Source organism: Neophocaena asiaeorientalis, unplaced genomic scaffold, assembly GCF_003031525.2.
Source record: "Neophocaena asiaeorientalis asiaeorientalis breed wild unplaced genomic scaffold, Neophocaena_asiaeorientalis_V1.1 scaffold438, whole genome shotgun sequence".
NCBI lineage: Eukaryota > Metazoa > Chordata > Mammalia > Artiodactyla > Phocoenidae > Neophocaena > Neophocaena asiaeorientalis.
In genome coordinates this window covers 3952145-3970847 of record NW_020173491.1, presented here as the reverse complement: position 1 = coordinate 3970847, position 18703 = coordinate 3952145, and the positions used below count along the sequence as shown (strand labels likewise).

General features: G+C 37.8%; 1 protein-coding gene across 1 annotated transcript in view; it reads left to right on the top strand.

Moving 5' to 3' along the window:
• The first annotated feature begins 1014 nt into the window (after window positions 1-1014).
• TOX3 (TOX high mobility group box family member 3) overlaps window positions 1015-18703 on the top strand; it is a 32438-nt gene continuing 14749 nt past the window's right edge. The window contains exons 1-2 of the mRNA XM_024747329.1: window positions 1015-1076; window positions 5619-5873. Of these exons, the coding sequence (XP_024603097.1) occupies window positions 1032-1076; window positions 5619-5873 (300 nt within the window). The 5' untranslated portion in view covers window positions 1015-1031. The remainder of the gene's footprint in view (window positions 1077-5618; window positions 5874-18703) is intronic.

The following is an 18703-nucleotide window of genomic DNA, read 5'->3' as shown; positions in this document are numbered from 1 at the left end:
GTTATTTGATGCATGAAAGGAAGGAAATAATACACTTTATAAAAAGAAGGGCATTCTTTTACCATTTAAAAATCATGAAAATAATATAGCTCCGGATAATTATGCTCACAGAGCCTTTCCACATTGCCAGACTGATAAGAGAATGTTTAAAGCAACAAAACGTTCCTACTTAGACCATCTGAACCTGAAAATACGTTTCTGCCAAAATCCAAGTTTTATATTTTGATAACAGGTCTCTAGAAGGAAAGAGCTTATGTCTGAAATGCTGATACAGTCTTATTTGTGATGGCCTGAATGGGCTATTGTGTTAGGGAATTAAATAAAAATTGCTGTGTTCATAGGATCCCGCTTATATGTTAAACCTCTTTGCACCTAATGTTACATTGAGAGATTAAATACCACTGTTTTCAACAGCTCTGATGGATATAGATATCGTTTTAAACTCTGGAGATTTAAAAAATACTCTTTAGTCTTATTATTTATTTATATTCATGCCACACCCCATTCACGGGAAAATAGAATTTGAGTCCTGGGAATTGAATTCTATTCACTTTAATTCACATTTTAACCTACCCACACTTGTGACATCTGTTCTTGAAAAGTAAGCTATGAAATCCCAACATGCTTTAAAAATGTGTCAGGGTGATTTTCTTGGAAACTCTTTTCCTGCTAACCTGACAAATGCCAGTTCGATAAACAACACCCACTAGTGACCAGTTGGCCAAATGTTTACAATTGTCTCCCTTTGCTATTAGTCTCGATGAGAAACAACACTATTTTCTAGAATTATCGCGTTAGCTTAACTCGGTGCTTTATTTTCTGAGGGAACCAGCCGACAGCATATAGCATAGTGCTCTGAAATCTGTCACAGTTCACATTTGGTCCGAGTGAAACCACCCTTTTATCTCACAACACCAACATTCTTTCCAAATCCCATCTAAGCACTAAGTAAACCCCCAGAATTCTTTATGATGCTGCATATTAACATAAAATGATCTGTTTTCTTTCAGTTTGGAAATAACAATAACTACATGAATATGGCTGAAGCAAACAACGCTTTCTTTGCAGCCAGCGAGGTAGGTGTCTGCCTTAATGTATCTGTTCATGTTTTGTGTGTTATTTAGATCATTTAACAGGCTTGAAGGGAAAAGCCGAGTATTGAATTTATCTTGTTATTATGTGGCACGAGGTAACGACTTTGGAGGAAAAACGAGAAAAACCTATTGGAAGAGAAAATAACCTGACAAGTCTTTATCACTCGTCCATAGGCTGTTAGGAACGTTAGTAATTCACATACACATCTCTTGATGAAAAGAGTATAGATGCAAGCAAAAGTAAGTATATAAGAAAGGATAGAATATCTATCCAAACTATATTTGGAAACTAGGATGGAAGGGACTCCTAATAGAAAATATTTAAACTTCACACAGCTCTGGGGATAATTTCATTAAGTTGACATGGTTTGGGAACAGTGTGGCAGAACAGTATTACAATTTCTGGGGTCTTCAGTGAGAGTGGTATAAAATGAGTGTTTTTGTTAGATTCCCACACCCGAGTACGGTGCCTGGCACATAGTAGTTGCTCAATAAATATGTATTGAATGAATGAATGAATGGGCATGCTCCAAGACTCGGCTATAGCTAGGAAAATCAGGCGATGGATTTGAAATGCAACACCATGGTGGCTCTGAGTTTGTCTGCAGTTTACCAGTGCCCATGGAACAAACATATTTTTGTTGCTGTTTTCACTGCCCTTCCCTACTTAGTGACTTAAGGCTGCTGTCTTGGTCTCATTGGCCTGCCCTCCAGAACAACCTCCATCTTGATTAGATCAAGAAAGAGCGGACATATGTATATGTATAACTGCCTCACTTTGCTGTAGAGCAGAAAGTAACGCAACATTGTGAATCAGCTATACTCCAATACAAATTTTAAAAAAAAGAAATGGTTTCTTAAAAATGGTAGACTGTGTGAGATTTAAGATTTTAAAACAAGAACAAGCAGAAGTGAAATTGGTCCAGATGGAACATTTCCTCTTGTGATTCCTGTAATAAAAAGTCTTCATTTTCCAAATACATTCAAATACAGGAAACTGGACCAGCTTGACCCCAGAGAATGAAAATCATAATGGCTTCGTAAATGATCTCAGTTACAGGGAAGCAAGTGGTATGGAAGAAATTAACTTGGAGAAATTAGTAGAAAAAGTTGGGGAATCGAGAACTAAGGGTATCCGTAGATTAATCATTTTTGCAGTGACCATCATCTCTCTAACCAAGGATACTGCCTAGATAAGGGAATATTGTTTGGCACTGGCTGCTGTGTTGTTTGTGATAATGAGCACAAACCCCATCTGTAAGGACAACATGATGTTTCATTCTGTAGGATTTTTTTCCCTACATTTGAATCAAACATTGATGAAAGCTCTACTGCCAGCAGCTGTTCAGAGACAATTTAATTCCAGCTGTGATAATTCACCGTGTCAGACATTGGCTGTTATATGTTGATACAACAGTTCTCCAGATTTGCATTTTTATCAAAAGGAACAAATGTTTTGAACATTTCAGTACAGATGGTATTTAATCATGTACATACTACTTTAACATGTACAAGGTAAACACTGGGAAGTCAATATCTGCAAAAAGTAATCATATAAACTCTAACTGATTAACCTGATATTGGTCATATGGCATAGTTGCAAAAGTCAATGTCTTTTTCTTTGGTTGCTGCCATACTTGGTTATTTTTATTATCTCAGATAACCAGTGTTGTGATTACTCTTTTCTCTAAGGAACGTTTAACTTTATATTTAATGGATTACCCCTCTTTAAAAGTCATTTAAGATTTTAGCATTTTCTTAGTTATATAATATAATATTGTGGTATTATTTTATTAGGTTGTGAAATAGTAATATATTAAATTCTAGCTCAAAATTAATTTGTCTTTTAAAAAATATACTGGAGGAACACATAATATGTAAGATCTCTCTTTATTCCTTAACAGAAATAAAAATGACAACCTCCTTAACTTTAACTGCCTCACTTAAGACATGTTAGAATTTAAGAAGTAATCTTATATAATTATTTCACTGTACATCTTTTCTTGAACAAAAAATAAAGCCCAAGTAAATGTTAATGCACTATGTTATAGTATGTGCCTAATTTCCCAATCACTGCATTAAAAGTAAATTTATTTGTTTTTTTAACATTTTAACGAGTACAGACTAATTCAGGAAGACTTTAGGTTTGATGCTGTAAAGTCGAAATTGTGCCTGAAACCGATCCCCTTCCCACAGGTATCGCCCTGTAGATAACACTACGGGGACCAGGATGCTCTGAGTTTGAAATTCACACATTTGCTTTATGTTTTCTGTCTGTGTCATGATTACCCTGACCATTTTTAAAGTACTTTAAATATTTATTGAAATAATATTTCAAGTGTTAATTACAGTGGTAATGAAAACAGCCAAATGCCACATATCAAGAATGAGTGTTTATCCGTATTGTTAATGTGATATGTTAGATTTCATTAAGCAGTAATGGGGTAGCAAATGAGTCACAAATTACAGTTGCATCTGTTACTAGGCCACATTAGTGCCAAAATAACGGCAAATGCAGCCATAGGGTTACATTCATTAGCCAACCACGCTTGTGGCCAATTCATCCCTTTGTGTTTGAGAACTCGGGGTACCACAGTCAGAAATTGACATCCTTGGGGGGGTCATTATTGGAATAAATATGTCAGAAAATCTAATATTTCATTCTAGCTTTCAAATGTGTTATTATGCTCTAATGTTTTGCATCTATTGAATCTGCTAAGGACCTCAAGATGTTCAATTGTCCTGCCATAGACTCCCATAGCTTGTGACCTCTTTATTTCTGGTGAGATACAAATAGTAGTTGACAGGTTCTATAGGCAAGAAATGTGTTTTTGTTTTTGTTTTTGTTTTTTGTGGGCCTCTCACTGTTGTGGCCTCTCCCGTTGCGGAGCACAGGCTCCGGACGCGCAGGCTCAGCGGCCATGGCTCACGGGCCCAGCCGCTCCGCGGCATGTGGGATCCTCCCGGAGCAGGGCACGAACCCACGTCCCCTGCATCGGCAGGCGGACTCTCAACCACTGCGCCACCAGGGAAGCCCAAGAAATGTTTTTTTTGTTTGTTTGTTTGTTTTCCCCTTGTGTTTGTTTCTATTTTCTCTCAAATGGTTCTTAAGTTACATCATCATTGATAGCTTGAAGAAGGATGATTTTCAGCCCTTAATTAGTCCTTTTAACCACTTACAACAGATTCAAATTATGTGGCACCAATTCATTCTTCAAAAAATGCTATTAGTAATAAATGAACTATAATGTTGACCCTCTGAGCTAGGAATAAAAAGTATCTGAGCTGTCCCTGAACCCCTTCACCCTACCAAAAAAATATTCTAGACCTTGACCCTTCTCCCCACAAAATCCAAGTTCTATTTTAAGAAAGACAATTCATGGGGTTCAGCAAGGCAGCCCTGATTTGCATCTCAAGGCCCTATGTGAAAACACTATCTTTGAGAATCTAAGTAGCCATGAAGAAAACAATGCATTATTTACCTAGGTCTTGAGAAGTAACACTTGTCTAGGTAATTGAGCAACATCCATGGAATTAGAACATTTCTATCAGTATATCTCTATGCTCGTTCAGTGGTCTTTAAAAGCTGAAGACTGGGGCTTCCCTGGTGGCGCAGTGGTTGGGAGTCCACCTGCCGATGCAGGGGACATGGGTTCGTGCCCCGGTCCGGGAAAATCCCACATGACGTGGAGCGGCTGGGCCCGTGAGCCATGGCCGCTGAGCCTGCGCGTCCGGAGCCTGTGCTCTGCAACGGGAGAGGCCACAACAGGGAGAGGCCACAACAGTGAGAGGCCTGCGTACCGCAAAAAAAAAAAAAAAAAAAAAAAGCTGAAGACTGGAAGAAAAGTGTTCTGATAAATACATATCAAAATCTTCCTGTAAAAGAAAATAACTCTCCTTACAATTTAAATAAAAGCCGCGGATATATGTACTCTGATAATCCTTATATGAAATGCTTTATTACAAACAGTAACAATTTCCATGGAAGCATTCATTGCACTTGAGGATATACCAATAAGGAAATTTAAAAAGCAAACCATACATTCAATATCACTTGTTTTATATATTGTGGCAGAAAGTAAATATGTGTAATGTTCACTTCTGGATTAATGTCGTGTGTGTGCTCCACAAAATCGTCAGCATTTGATGAAGCATGTGGATAATGTAAGCGTTTGAGTCGTTTCACTAACATATCAATAAAGTGGTAATTTGTTATATAGCCAAATCTAATGTCGCTGGTGCTCCAACTAACAACAAAGACAGATGTTGCTAATTAAGTACGCATTAAAAAACTGTTAATACTGATACTCCATTAAAATCATATGATAATGAGACTCAAATCTTTAATCAGAATGATCAGCAAAACTTTATGTATGGAAATCTGTGTTTAAGGTATTTTCATTTGAGAAATCAATATTTGGCCTAGCTCTGTAGTACTTTCATGCGAAGTCTTTCGTTTTCCCTCCAAGGAGAAATAAGATATAGGAAGAGAATATGAAGATATCTGTATTTTGTTTCCTTTAGCAGACGTTCCATACACCAAGCCTCGGAGATGAGGAGTTTGAAATACCCCCGATCACGCCACCTCCAGAGTCGGACCCCGCTCTGGGCATGCCTGATGTACTTCTACCTTTTCAAGGCCTCAGCGATCCGTTGCCTTCCCAGGGAAGTGAATTCACGCCCCAGTTTCCCCCTCAAAGCCTGGATCTTCCTTCCATTACAATCTCAAGAAATCTCGTGGAACAAGATGGCGTGCTTCATAGCAGTGGGTTGCATATGGTAGGCAGCAAATTTACTGCTTGAAAGTGTTTTAGTTATTGTTTGTCCTTCTCAGGGTAAAGATCTGAGAGCCCATGTGCTAAAACATGCTCGTGCCTATCCACCGGAGGACGTGTGGATTGTTCCTCCCAATGCCGTTTAAATGCAGGTAGTGGATTAATCCCTGGTGTGGGACAAGAGCGCGCTGGGTTGGTTGACTTGAAAGAGGAGGACCCAACAAGTTCCTTCTGGTTTGAAATGAGTTTCTGAGAAGTCTGATTCATTGGTTTGAAAGCAAAGGCGTCTCCCCTTGCCTTTGGTTTGACAAAGAGGTGTACTTGAGTTGAAAGTTTGCCCAGGAGAGTTTTTAGAAATGGAAGCCCTTATCAAGTGCCCGGGTCTTTTGCATTTGTTGGATTAAAGCATCACGTTTATGATACATGATTTGCTCCTATCTGAGATGAAATATCAAACTGTGGTACAGAGAAAGGGAGAAAGAATAATTGCTTATAACCAGCAGAGAAAAATATAGAGCGGGTTATTGTGTGAAGTATACCTAAGTAAGGCCCTCCAGAGAGCCAAGGTTACTAATGCAATAATTTTGGTTCTGTTTTTCTTAGTGTGCAATTATAGTTAGCAATCACCAGAGTAAATCTGCTGAAGTATTTTAAGCTCATCTGCTGGGATTGTTTTTTTTTTTTTCTCTACCATAGTATATAATGCATCTGTGTCTATCTAGGTGAGGTACTAGGCAGACATTTTCAAACAAGATTAATAGTTTATAGGGCTTTTTTTTTAACCCTGATAAAATGAAACAGATGTGTTGGTATAACAAAAAACAATTCCTGTTGCTTGTTTACATATTTCTGTGCACATTGTGACCATGCCAGCGATGTTTATTGGTTTCATTGTTAATTCCCCAGATAACAACAGATGATTGCCAAATATGTAGTGGATTAGCAGTGCAAAGATTCCGTGTGCTCTCTGAAATATAAGATTACTTTCCCAAATAGGATTGCGGCAACATAATTTTCTTTGCCTGTGATCTTTTGTGTCTGAGCTGAACATCAGGGTTTTTATTTTTACTTTTTTGTCAGAAAAGAATGCAGGGAACAGTCGGGAAATGGTCATTAAGTATTCATAAACGTTCTTCGCCATCACAAATAATTGTTTCCTGTGAACTTTCTTACATTTTTGTCCCTTTGACACTGGAAGGGAGGGTTCTGTCCTCTGTTCCTCTATAATGAGGCTTGCAACGTTGTGCCTGGAAAATAATAAAAATAAAAAGGGTGTTTAGTCACCAAGAGAGTTTGCCTAGGGTTCACCATTATTCATAGATGCTCAGCGAGGCTCATTTAAGTTAGGGAAATAGTTAAAAGACCATATAATGCATGCTAAAATGTGTGCTTTATTAAATTGGTAAATATTTATTAATAATATAAGAATCTGCCTTTAAATTAAACATCTGATGAATTACCTTGCCTTAAAGCTATAAAACTGTTATTGCTGCTATAAAAAAAAGTGTAAAGGAGGCATTTTGACTATGAAATTTCATTTCATGGTCAATTGAATTTACTATATGGGAAAGAACTAAAGATGGAATCATAAAATAATTATGATATTCACATACACTTAAAGAACAATGCTTTCACGGACTGGCATTGGAAGAGAGGACTCAATTTTTAATGCTTCTTTCGTAATGTATTGCTAATCACTCAAGCCGTTGACTTATTTCATTGATTTTTAAAAGTATGAGTACTTTAGCCAAGTGCAAGATGTCATGGTATTTACATGGACCTCATCACATTTATTGGAGCCTTTCTGAAGTTTTGCTGAACCCAAATGATATTTATTTTGGCTGGAAACAAACTAATCTTGTTGAAAATTCTAGTAGAATTTCACCTTGAAGAAATGTCATGGGATTTTAAATCACAAATGTTGGAAAAAATAAAATGTACCAGGACAGAATTATGATGAATACAATGTGTCGTTGGCTTTGTTCTATGTACTACCTGACATGTTCACCTATAAACTTGAATTCAGAATCGCCAGAGGCATGGTTAAAAATAGGTTATGTCAAGGTTCTTCTATATTTCCCTCCGGGTACCGAGGTGGCTGGCGACATCGTAATGCTCCACAGCAGCTCCTCGGAGATTTCCCTTAGGAAGGTCACCAGAAAAATAATAAATAATACTTTATACATCACGCACTCGGCTTCCCAGTGTGCACCGGTTATCATACCTTATGCAAGTAAGAAGTTTTATTATCCAAATGAATATGGCTGTCTGTTAAGGATTGCTATGGTGAATTAAGACTTTCATATAAGAAGAAAAGCCAGCTTGTTTATGGGGTATTGAACCAGCTTTTCTTCAGAGCTTCACTGGTTTTCCTTCAGAAAGAGTGACAGTTTGTCACATTACTGATTAGCTGCATTTTTGTTGGCAACCAGCACAACATGTTTATCTTCCTTAAGTTTCTGCCATTATATTTAAAAAACAGAAAGCAGGAACAGAAAAGAAAAGGGGGGATTAAAAAGAGTCTTAATGATTAGCATTCCCATTTCAAAATATGCAAATAATGCCCTGGTATTCAAAAGAGAATTGTTGAAAAAATTGAAAGTCGATGCATTTGTGACTTCAAAGAACAACCTTGATTTGCTTGTTGTGGATATGTGTATTTTCACACAGGGTGTCGCTGGCAAGTTGAAATCAACAGTCATAGTTTGGTTACCTCTAAGCATTATTGTCAGTTTAGATGATCAACTGGAAATTATTTTAATCTACAAAAGATTGCAATCCTAAAAATCTACAACGTGTGCTCCAAAAGGTTTCTTTCTTTTTTTTTTTTTTTAACACCTCTCTATAATCTGCCCAGCCTGCTGAGTAGCATTGACATCAGTAGTACATCAATTTCAGAAAGTGGATTATTTTTACTAGACAGCTATTGTGACATATTGGGTCAGTCATAAATGAAAGATATTCATGCAAGCATGCAATACTTGTAATGAAGTCTCACTCTGACCTTCTGTATGATTGATTCTGTAATTTAGTTTTCTCAGGCAGTGCCTGAAATGAAATGAAATCATGTTGAACAAGTTTTGAATACCCACAGTGCACCAGGAGAAGAAAAATCTGCAGCCCTAGAGGCTTGAGAGAGCAGCTGAACGATTTATCTCTATGCTATTATAGCCTTTGCCAGCATTCAACATTTCTTTTTTTTTTTTTCTTATTTGGCTTAAGTACTTAATTCTGCAGGTAGCAGTAAATGGGAAAATAAAATGCTGTTCAGATTTAAAATGACAGGACAGGAGTATGTGCAGGGGACTGATAAAATATCTTGAATAGAACTGACCTTTCATGTAGCTGAAAGTTACTGGGGGATTCATCCTCATAATTACCATATAGATTATTTTTATTTCTTTCCTGCAATGAAACATTTCAGAGAGCAGTAGTGCTGATTGAATGAAAATTGAACTTGTTAACATTCTTTTCAGCTTAGCCTGTTGTACATAACAGAAGGTTAGCTTTGATGAATTTCAAAATTCTCTTTGATATCCAAGAAACAGACAGTAACATAATTGTCTCTAGTCTGATATTTTGTATGCCCCCCAAAAGAGAATTTATAAAACACACTGATAATTCACATATTTTTTCTTCGTGCATTATGTTTCATGTTTGGAAGAGCGACGTTTTCTGTTTGATGTTGCTTTGGACTTAATTGCGATAGCACATATTTATAGAGAACACTACTGGTGCTCTGATAATATCAAACATAGTACTAGAAAATTGACAAAGATGGAAGTAAGGGAGCTAAATTTGGGTATGGCAGTCTCTGTACCCGTTAAGGAAAGAGAATGAGAGAGAAAAAAGTCTTACAGAAGGTATGCACACAGAGAAGAAAAGTACCAGCTTTTAAAATATTCACAAAGCTCTTATGTCATAATCCAGACAGACATCATTTTTGATCAGAAAAATAAGAATGTATCAAAATAATACTCCTAAAATTACCAGGCTTATTTTAGAAGTTTTGATTTTCTCGTACAGTCATTTAGTAGGGGTCTAATTCTGAATTATTTTTATTTTCACAAAATAACTTCCATGCCATTTTTGTACTATCCAAAGTCTTACGTTAAGAGAAATCGCAGACTTTTCAATTAATACATCGTTTTAGCAATGTAGCTTAATGTGTTACAGATAAAACAGTTATTTCATGGGTCATTAATGTGTTTAATGCATGGAACGTTCTATTAGAACAAGCCCTTATTATTGTTATGGACAGGTTCATTGCCATTGTCAATAGAGGCGGCAGAGCTAAATTCCACAGGACGATTACCATTTAGCCATTGGGGGGACCAACAAGTTCTCATACAAATTGAATGATTAACTCAGTAATGTTTATTTTTGGTCAGGTCATGGTCCAAACGTATTCTTATTGTAAATTAACAATAGAAAAGGCACATCTTACATAAGCAAAATAACTCACTTTGAGTGGAATGGGACCTATCTGTGCCAAGCCCAAAGTTTATAATTAAAACCATATTAACTCTAGCAGACGTTTGCTGAGCACTTACTAGGTGCTATGTATTGTTCTTAATCATTAGAGACCGATCATTTATCAAACTGAGTTCTCGGTCAGCAGTGTCTCTTCCATGTAATACAAAACTTCGGAGTCTGATGACTGCTTCAAAGAGGCATGCTGTCCAAGGGCCACTTTAATTAACTGTTGCTACACCTGGACAATCGTCTACCCAAAATACCCAAGCCACAGACATTTTACGAGCTGCCTTTTTTGGTAGAGCAAATAACCTTGTACCATACACGGCTTAAAAGAAATATTCTTTATTCTCTGCCTGGAAAGGCCTACTGACCCCGAACGTATGAGTGTTGTCTTTAAGGTTGAGTTAACTTTAGGATCATGTATTAAAGGAGGGGCATGTTCCAAACTTCTACAAAACCCAATTAGCTCTTGTGAAGGGCAACATGTGATTACTTGGTTGATTTATCCCATTCAAGGAAACATGTTATTAAAAAGTTAGGCTATGGTTTATTTCCCTGTATCTTGTTTTTAACATATATACGCTACAGTTGTAACCTTCTATAGCGCTGGCAGTATTTCCCTGTGGCTTAGGGACAGAAGACACACCATTCTACGTCACTCAGATTCCCAAATAAAACTGGCTTGATGGGTCAAACAGTTTTTAGAGGGATGAGAGTTACTCCTGTACTGTGGCCTCACTTGTCACCCTTAGAAACGGTCTCCTTTGCTTGTTTACGGCCTGTCCTGTCCCCTCATCTGTCTTGTTTGCTACTGTCATCCTCAGGCCTGGAACAGTGTCTGGGCTGGAATACACGAGGCTCTCAATAAATATTATATTTGTGGAATATATGAATGAATGAAAGGATAATGAAAGAATATTTATTTGTTATTAAGAATGTACCTTAATACTAAATAAAAATGGAGGTGGGAGGAGGTTTAAAGTATCAACAGCTGTAAAAATGGAATTCCTCTTTAAAATTTTAATTTAGGATTGAATAAAATCAACACAGAGCTGACTCCTTGGTAAAACAAAGGAGTTAGAGGGTACAAAAGAAAATACCATTGTTTTATGATAAACTCTTGAAATTTTTATTTTGCTAAGAAACTATTAACTTTGGGGAAGACTGGTTTTCACAAAACTTTCATGTGTAGGTATGTTTGATTATAACCCTGAGAGTAGTTATTAAGTAAAAAGTATCTATTTCGGTGCAGATATTTTGATAAATATAACCTTTAGGGTATGTAGGCCTGTAATTATCATTGATGTATTTGGCACGACTGTGTTTGTTTCAGTTTCTATTTGGGTTAGGAATGCACTCGCTATGCGTAAATGTTGATTGATTGTTTATTTGGAAATAAAATTTTAACCTCGCTATAGGACATAACTAAATAATTGAGCATAAAATTACTGGATTTCCTATTTGTAGTTCTCTGATATTTATTAATACAAAGCAGTTTTTATTACTGATAATTAATTACTCCATTTCTCAAGAAATATTGATTAAAAAACCACATAGTGAAAATGTATTTAGTCGCACTTTCTAATATATTTGGGTTATTTGCTTCTTAATTAGATGTTACCCTTTATTATAAAAATCTGATATTACATTGTTACAGAGAATATTTACTTGTAAATGTAGATGGAAGGTGCATTAAATACATTTGCATGTTAGATTTTTAAAAATCCTTTGTGATAAAATCAACTCAGATGGAAGTAAGCATCACTGAACTGAGTTAAAGTATCAATAGATAAAATAGAATAAGGTGTGGTACTTAAAATTGTAAAATCTATTCTAAAGCTTATATCTTACATTTGTAAAAGAAACAAAAACGCAAAACAGGAGGATGTGTGATTATGTATCACCAAGTATGCATCACAAAGATAAATTCCAGGCATGGGAAGGAAAGGGAAATTCATTCTGAGAGGACTTCATGGAGGGACAGGCCTGGAAAGTAGGAGTGAAAAAGATTTGAATATGTAGAGGAGGGAGAGTTTTCTTGGCTAAAGAAATAAGAGCAAACCATTCCCATCCCCCCAAACCCCACATATTTTATATGAAGTATGGACATGGTAATATAACACGGTGATTTACACAGTAGGGACGTTTTTTCACCTTTCCGTTCTCTTTCAATCTTAAATCAAGAAGGAAGTCTCAGTTTGGGGCTAATGAGTCTTTCACATCTCTCTTTCATCCTTTTTAAAAAAGAGAGCAGAACTCTGGCTCAGAACCTTAGGCAGGTCTGCATATTTAGATGGACTGTAATAGAATTATTCAGTATTTCCTTTACTTAGTATTTATCTGGCATTCCATTGATTATGGTGATTCCAGTTTTTAATTTATGCTAGTGATGTAAAGTTTCCTTTTTAATATAAAATTATTCAGATTTAACCATTCACTCAAATGATTAACGTTCAATAATAGACAGGATTTCAGGCAATTTAAGAAAACGGGGGACCTCTACCCCAAATTCACTGTTCCTTGGTTTCCTGTTTTAAAAAAACAAAGGACAAAGAGGCTCTTTCATCAGGTAGAGAGAGAAGCAAGCCTCAGCTGAGCACTCCCCCTACCAAGACATGGACAAACCATCAAGGCATTGTTGCGCAAAGGCTTCGTTGAATTGTACTTATAGATAGAAGGCAATGTGCTTCCTGTTAGAAGTCCACGGCCTGCCCATTCTGAATGACCTTTCTGACCGCAAAAACTAATCCTTGAGTACTCTTCAAAACATAAGTTGAGGTGTTAGGCTATATATTTATACTATTTATAATTAAACCCAAGTTGTCCACAATTGATGGATGCCCATGAAGTATGATCAGTTAATACTTTCTTTTTTGAATTTTATTTTATTTATTTATACAGCAGGTTCTTATTAGTTATCTATTTTATACATATTAGTGTATACATGTCAATCCCAATCGCCCAATTCATCACACCACAACCCCCAGCCCCTGCCACTTTCCCCCCTTGGTGTCCGTACGTTTGTTCTCTACATCTGTGTCTCTATTTCTGCCCTGCAAACCAGTTCATCTGTACCATTTTTCTAGGTTCCACATATATGCGTTAATATACGATATCCGTTTTTCTCTTTCTGACATACTTCACTCTGTATGACAGTCTCTAGGTCCATCCGCATCTCTACAAATGACCCAATTTCGTTCCTTTTTATGGCTGAGAAATATTCCATTGTATATATGTACCACATCTTCTTTATCCATTCATCTGTCGATGGGCATTTAGGTTGCTTCCATGACCTGGCTATTGTAAATAGTGCTGCAGTGAACATTGGGGTGCATGTGTCTTTTTGAATTATGGTTTCCCCTGGGTATATGCCCAGTAGTGGGATTGCTGGGTCATATGGTAATTCTATTTTTAGTTTTTTTAGGAACCTCCATACTGTTCTGCATAGTGGCTGTATCAATTTACATTCCCACCAACAGTGCAAGAGGGTTCCCTTTTCTCCACACCCTCTCCAGCATTTGTTGTTTGTAGATTTTCTGATGATGCCCGTTCTAACTGCTGTGAGGTGATACCTCATGGTAGTTTTCATTTACATTTCTCTAATAATTAGTGATATTGAGCAGCTTTTCATGTGCTTCTTGGCCACCTGCATGTCTTCTTTGGCAAAATGTCTGTTTAGGTCTTCTGCCCATTTTTGGATTGGGTTGTTTGTTTTTTTAATATTGAGCTGAATGAGCTGTTTATATAATTTGGAGATTAATCCTTTGTCCGTTGATAGTATTTTTTAAGATTTTTTTTTTTTTTGATGTGGACCATTTTTAAAGTTTTAATTGAATTTGTTACAATATTGCTTCTGTTTTATGTTTTGGTGTTTTGGCTGCAAAGCATCTGGGATCTTAGCTCCCCGACCAGGGATGGAACCCGCACCCCCTGTACTGGAAGGCAGAGTCGTAACCACTGGACCACCAGGGAAGTCCCCTGATCAGTCAATACTTATTGGAATGAGTAACATCGCTGGATAGGTACCAAGCCTTTAAACTTTGAGTGGCATCCTTCTACATCGTGAATAAAATCTAGGCTGGATTACAAGGCCTGTTACTTTTGGCCATTACTTGCCTCTCCAGCTTCACAGTGAGCCTCGCTTTCCCTGGCCAGTAACGCTGACCTCTCCCTTACTTATCCGTGATGCGCTTCCTTATGCTACGTGACTTTGTACAAGTTCTTCTTCTCTGCATACGATGCTCTTCCCTCTTTTCTAGCTCAGTTAGCTTCTTCTCTTCCTTTACACCTCAGCCCAGTGGGTCACCTCTGCAAGGAAGCATCCCCTGATTTCCCCACCTTGCATGATCTGGCCCATTCCCATCTCTCCGATCCCATTGCATTTCGCTGTTTACCTTGCCTACCCGGCTCCCACCTCTGCGGGTCTCCTTTCCATTTATCAAGAGTGCCAAGCCCTCTCCCACCTCAGACTTTGCATATGCTCTTCCCTCTGCCGGGAACATACTTTCTCCTCGTTTCCTGATTAGCTTCTCCTCATTCTTCAGGTATCAGCTCAAAAGTCATCTTGGAGAGGCCTTTCTTGCTGACTTAATCAAATGTAGCTACCCTCCCCAGAATAATTTTTTTTGGTCTAGCTTATTTTTTTCACAGTATCACAGTTTGAATCTTGTTTATGCACATGTGTTCTGTTTTCACAGACAGAACCTAATCTTTGGACACTCCCTCCTCCTCCCCCTCAAGAAGATGAGTTCCATTATATTTGTCTAATAAAGTCATTCTCAAACAGGAAAGGGGGGGATTTTGCCCATCAGGGGACATTTGCCAATGTCTGGAGACATATGGCTGCCACAACCTGTGGGGCAGGGGAGGCTACTGGCACCTAGTGGGTAGAGACCAGAGATGCTGTTAAGCATTTACAATGCTCAAGGTGCATTGTAAACAAAGAATATGATGCGTTCTCCCAACAAAGAATTACCCAGACCAAAATGTCAATACCGCAGAGGTTGAGAAACTCTTATCTAATATTATCAATTAGAAGACAGAGTGAGATAAGAAGAGAGAATGAGTTGTTTCCAAATGATGAACAGTTTAGGAAGTGATACAAGTAAACTCTCCACATGAAACATAATTGTGAAAGGAGTTGAAGAAGCTACCAGCATTCAGTCCTTATTGTTGGATGCGCTAATAGCAATCTCTTATAACCCACTAGTTGCTTTGCCTTTCAGTGATCATTGGTAAATATTTCAAGCCTTAATTTTAATAAGTGAAACGTAATGATTTACAAAAATGCATTAAATTTCTTTTTTTAATGTACAGTGTGGGGAAATACAGTCTGTATCTGTGTAATATCTTTTTTAAATTTTTATTTATTTATTTTTGGTTGCGTTGGGGCGTTGCCACGCGGGCGTTCTCTAGTTGCGGCGAGTGGGGGCTACTCTTCGTTGGGGTGCACGGGCTTCTCATTGCGGTGGCTTTTCCTGTTGTGGAGCACGGACTCTAGGCACATGGGCTTCAGTGGTTGTGGCACGTGGGCTCAGTAGTTGTGGCTCGCGGGCTCTAGAGTACAGGCTCAGTAGTTGTGGGACATGGGCTTAGTTGCTTCGCAGCATGTGGGATCTTCCCAGACCAGGGCTTGAACCCGTGTCCCCTGCATTGGTAGGCGGATTGTTAACCACTGTACCACCAGGGAAGTCTCAAAAATGCATTAAATTTCTTAGAGCTATATCCATGGTTATACATTTTCTTCTCGTGTCAGTACTGCTAGGAAAAATGGTGAGCTATTTTGGAGTAGTATATATGAATTATTCTTGCTTACACTTTGTTATAGTAAATTCATCAGTCCCTTCTAAATTAGAGTCATGTTTAAAAGAATCATATGGTAATTTTCTAGTTTTCAAAGATATCTGGCCTGGCACATAGTAAGTGCTCAATAAACACTTTTCAACTGAGCTGACATCTTTTTCTTTTTAGGTAGAAATCCTAAGATCCAAGGAAGTGTCTTTTAAAGGTTACCTTTTTTTTTAAATAGAAAATGATTGGAGATTTTCAGGATCGTCAGCTTCCCCAAGGAAGTTGTTAATAATTGGTGGCCCTAAAGGAACTTGACTCTCTAAAGAGATAATTTTCACCATTAATCTTATACTGTAATCCTTACATATAGGAAGTTATTATTGGAGAGCTGTGTACCGTGGTAAATGCTAGCACAATTTGATGCATTGATTATGTTGTTCAGAGGTTACTTGACAATATTTTAACGGTCCTTGGTGTATGGTCCTGTGGGAGATTAGAAAAGGTGCGCCAGCATTTTTTGGATCTGAAGACCATGTAGATGGCTCTAAGTTTTGGCAAGACCTTAGCCCCACCACCAGTATGGTTCAGGAGTGGTTTTCACACTGTCCCTGCTTCAGGAAAACCCATTTTTTCTTGGTGAAATGTTGTGAGGAATCTCAATTTATAAAGCAAACGAAAACTGAGTTGCTTTTGTTAAAGGGGGATGGATGGTGGCAGTGCAGAACTCAGAGCCCCATTCTTCTCTCTTTCCGTCAGTACATGCTTCCACTGTAGTGGCACCATGGCTCCCTAGAGCACAGTTTCTCCATCAAGCAGTCACCAGCTAGCTCAGTAGCCTAGGGAATCACTCTTAGCCAAGAATAGGTATAATAGTATCTAATTCAGAAAGTTAGAGGATTGAATTGGAAAATGCATATTAAGCTTAGCACAAATCCTGGCCCCAAGTAAATATACAGTCAATGTTCCTTGTTTGTGAACCTTGGCTGTTAGTCAACAGGAACTCTCAGGCAACCAGATCCATCATAAAGGCATAAATTGCAGGTGGAATTCAGGAAGAGCTGATAAAGCCAAGAAAACTAACTCCTTGGCCTTCTGTGTGACCATGAGATTCCTCTGAAATACTGTAGGTCTGGGATGCATCAGTCAAGTACCTATACGTGCTGATGTTCGTGGGCATAGAAGTAAAGAAAACAAAGTGACTCCTCAGTTAATGAGAAAACTGTGTAAGTCGTATCCTCCTATTTCATGGCCATGCCAGTTAACTAATTTATTATTATTCAGTCAGAATTAAAATACTCTAGAGTGGCCTGTAGATATTTTAAAATACTTAGATTTAAAGAAGTCTGAAAGGACTTTTAAAAAGCCTTCTGAAAGATGTATTTGGAGACTAAAATTAAGAATAAGATAGCTTAAGCTCATGCAGCTCAATATCAAAAATAACCCAAAAACCCAATCCAAAGATGGGCAGAAGACCTAAATAGACATTTCTGCAAAGAAGACATGCAGACTGCCAACAAACACATGAAAGAATGCTCAACATCACTAATCATTAGAGAAATGCAAATCAAAGCTACAATGAGGTATCACCTCACACCGGTCAGAATGGCCATCATCAAAAAAAATCTACAAACAATAAATGCTGGAGAGGGTGTGGAGAAAAGAGAACCCTCTTGCACTGTTGGTGGGAACGTAAATTGATATAGCCACTATGGAGAACAATATGGAGGTTCCTTAAAAAACTAAAAATAGAACTGCCATACGACCCAGCAATCCCACTACTGGGCATATACCCTGAGAAAACCATAATTCAAAAAGAGTCATGTACCACAATGTTCATTACAGCACTACTTACAATAGCCAGGACGTGGAAGCAACCTAAGTGTCCATTGACAGATGAGTGGATAAAGAAGATGTGGCACGTATATACAATGGAATATTACTCAGCCATAAAAAGAAACAAAATTGAATTATTTGTAGTGAAGTGGATGGACCTAGAGTCTGTCATACAGAGTGAAGTCAGAAAGAGAAAAACAAATACCATATGCTAACACATATACATGGAATCTAAAAAAAGAAAAAAAATGGTTCTGAAGAACCTAGGGACAGGTCAGGAATAAAGACGCAGACGTAGAGAATGGACTTGAGGATACAGGGAGGGGGAAGGGTAAGCTGGGATGAAGTGAGAGAGTGCCATGGACATATATACACTACCAAATGTAAAATAGATAGCTAGTGGGAAGCAGCCGCATAGCACAGGGAGATCAGCTCGGTGCTTTGTGACCACCTAGAGGGGTGGGATAGGGAGGGTGGGAGGGAGATGCAAGAGGGAGGGGATATGGGGATATAGGTATACGTATAGCTGATTCACTTTGTTATACAGCAGTAACTAACACACCCTTGTAAAGCAATTATAATCCAATAAAGATGTTAAAAAACAATAAAAAGAAAAGAATAAGATAGCTTAAATCCCAGGAGTCGGGGGCTGGAAGTGACGTAAGCAAGAAATGGTGGAACTTTAAAAGAATGAGGAAGAGTGGACAGTCAGCTCAGATTTTTGAAGAGAAA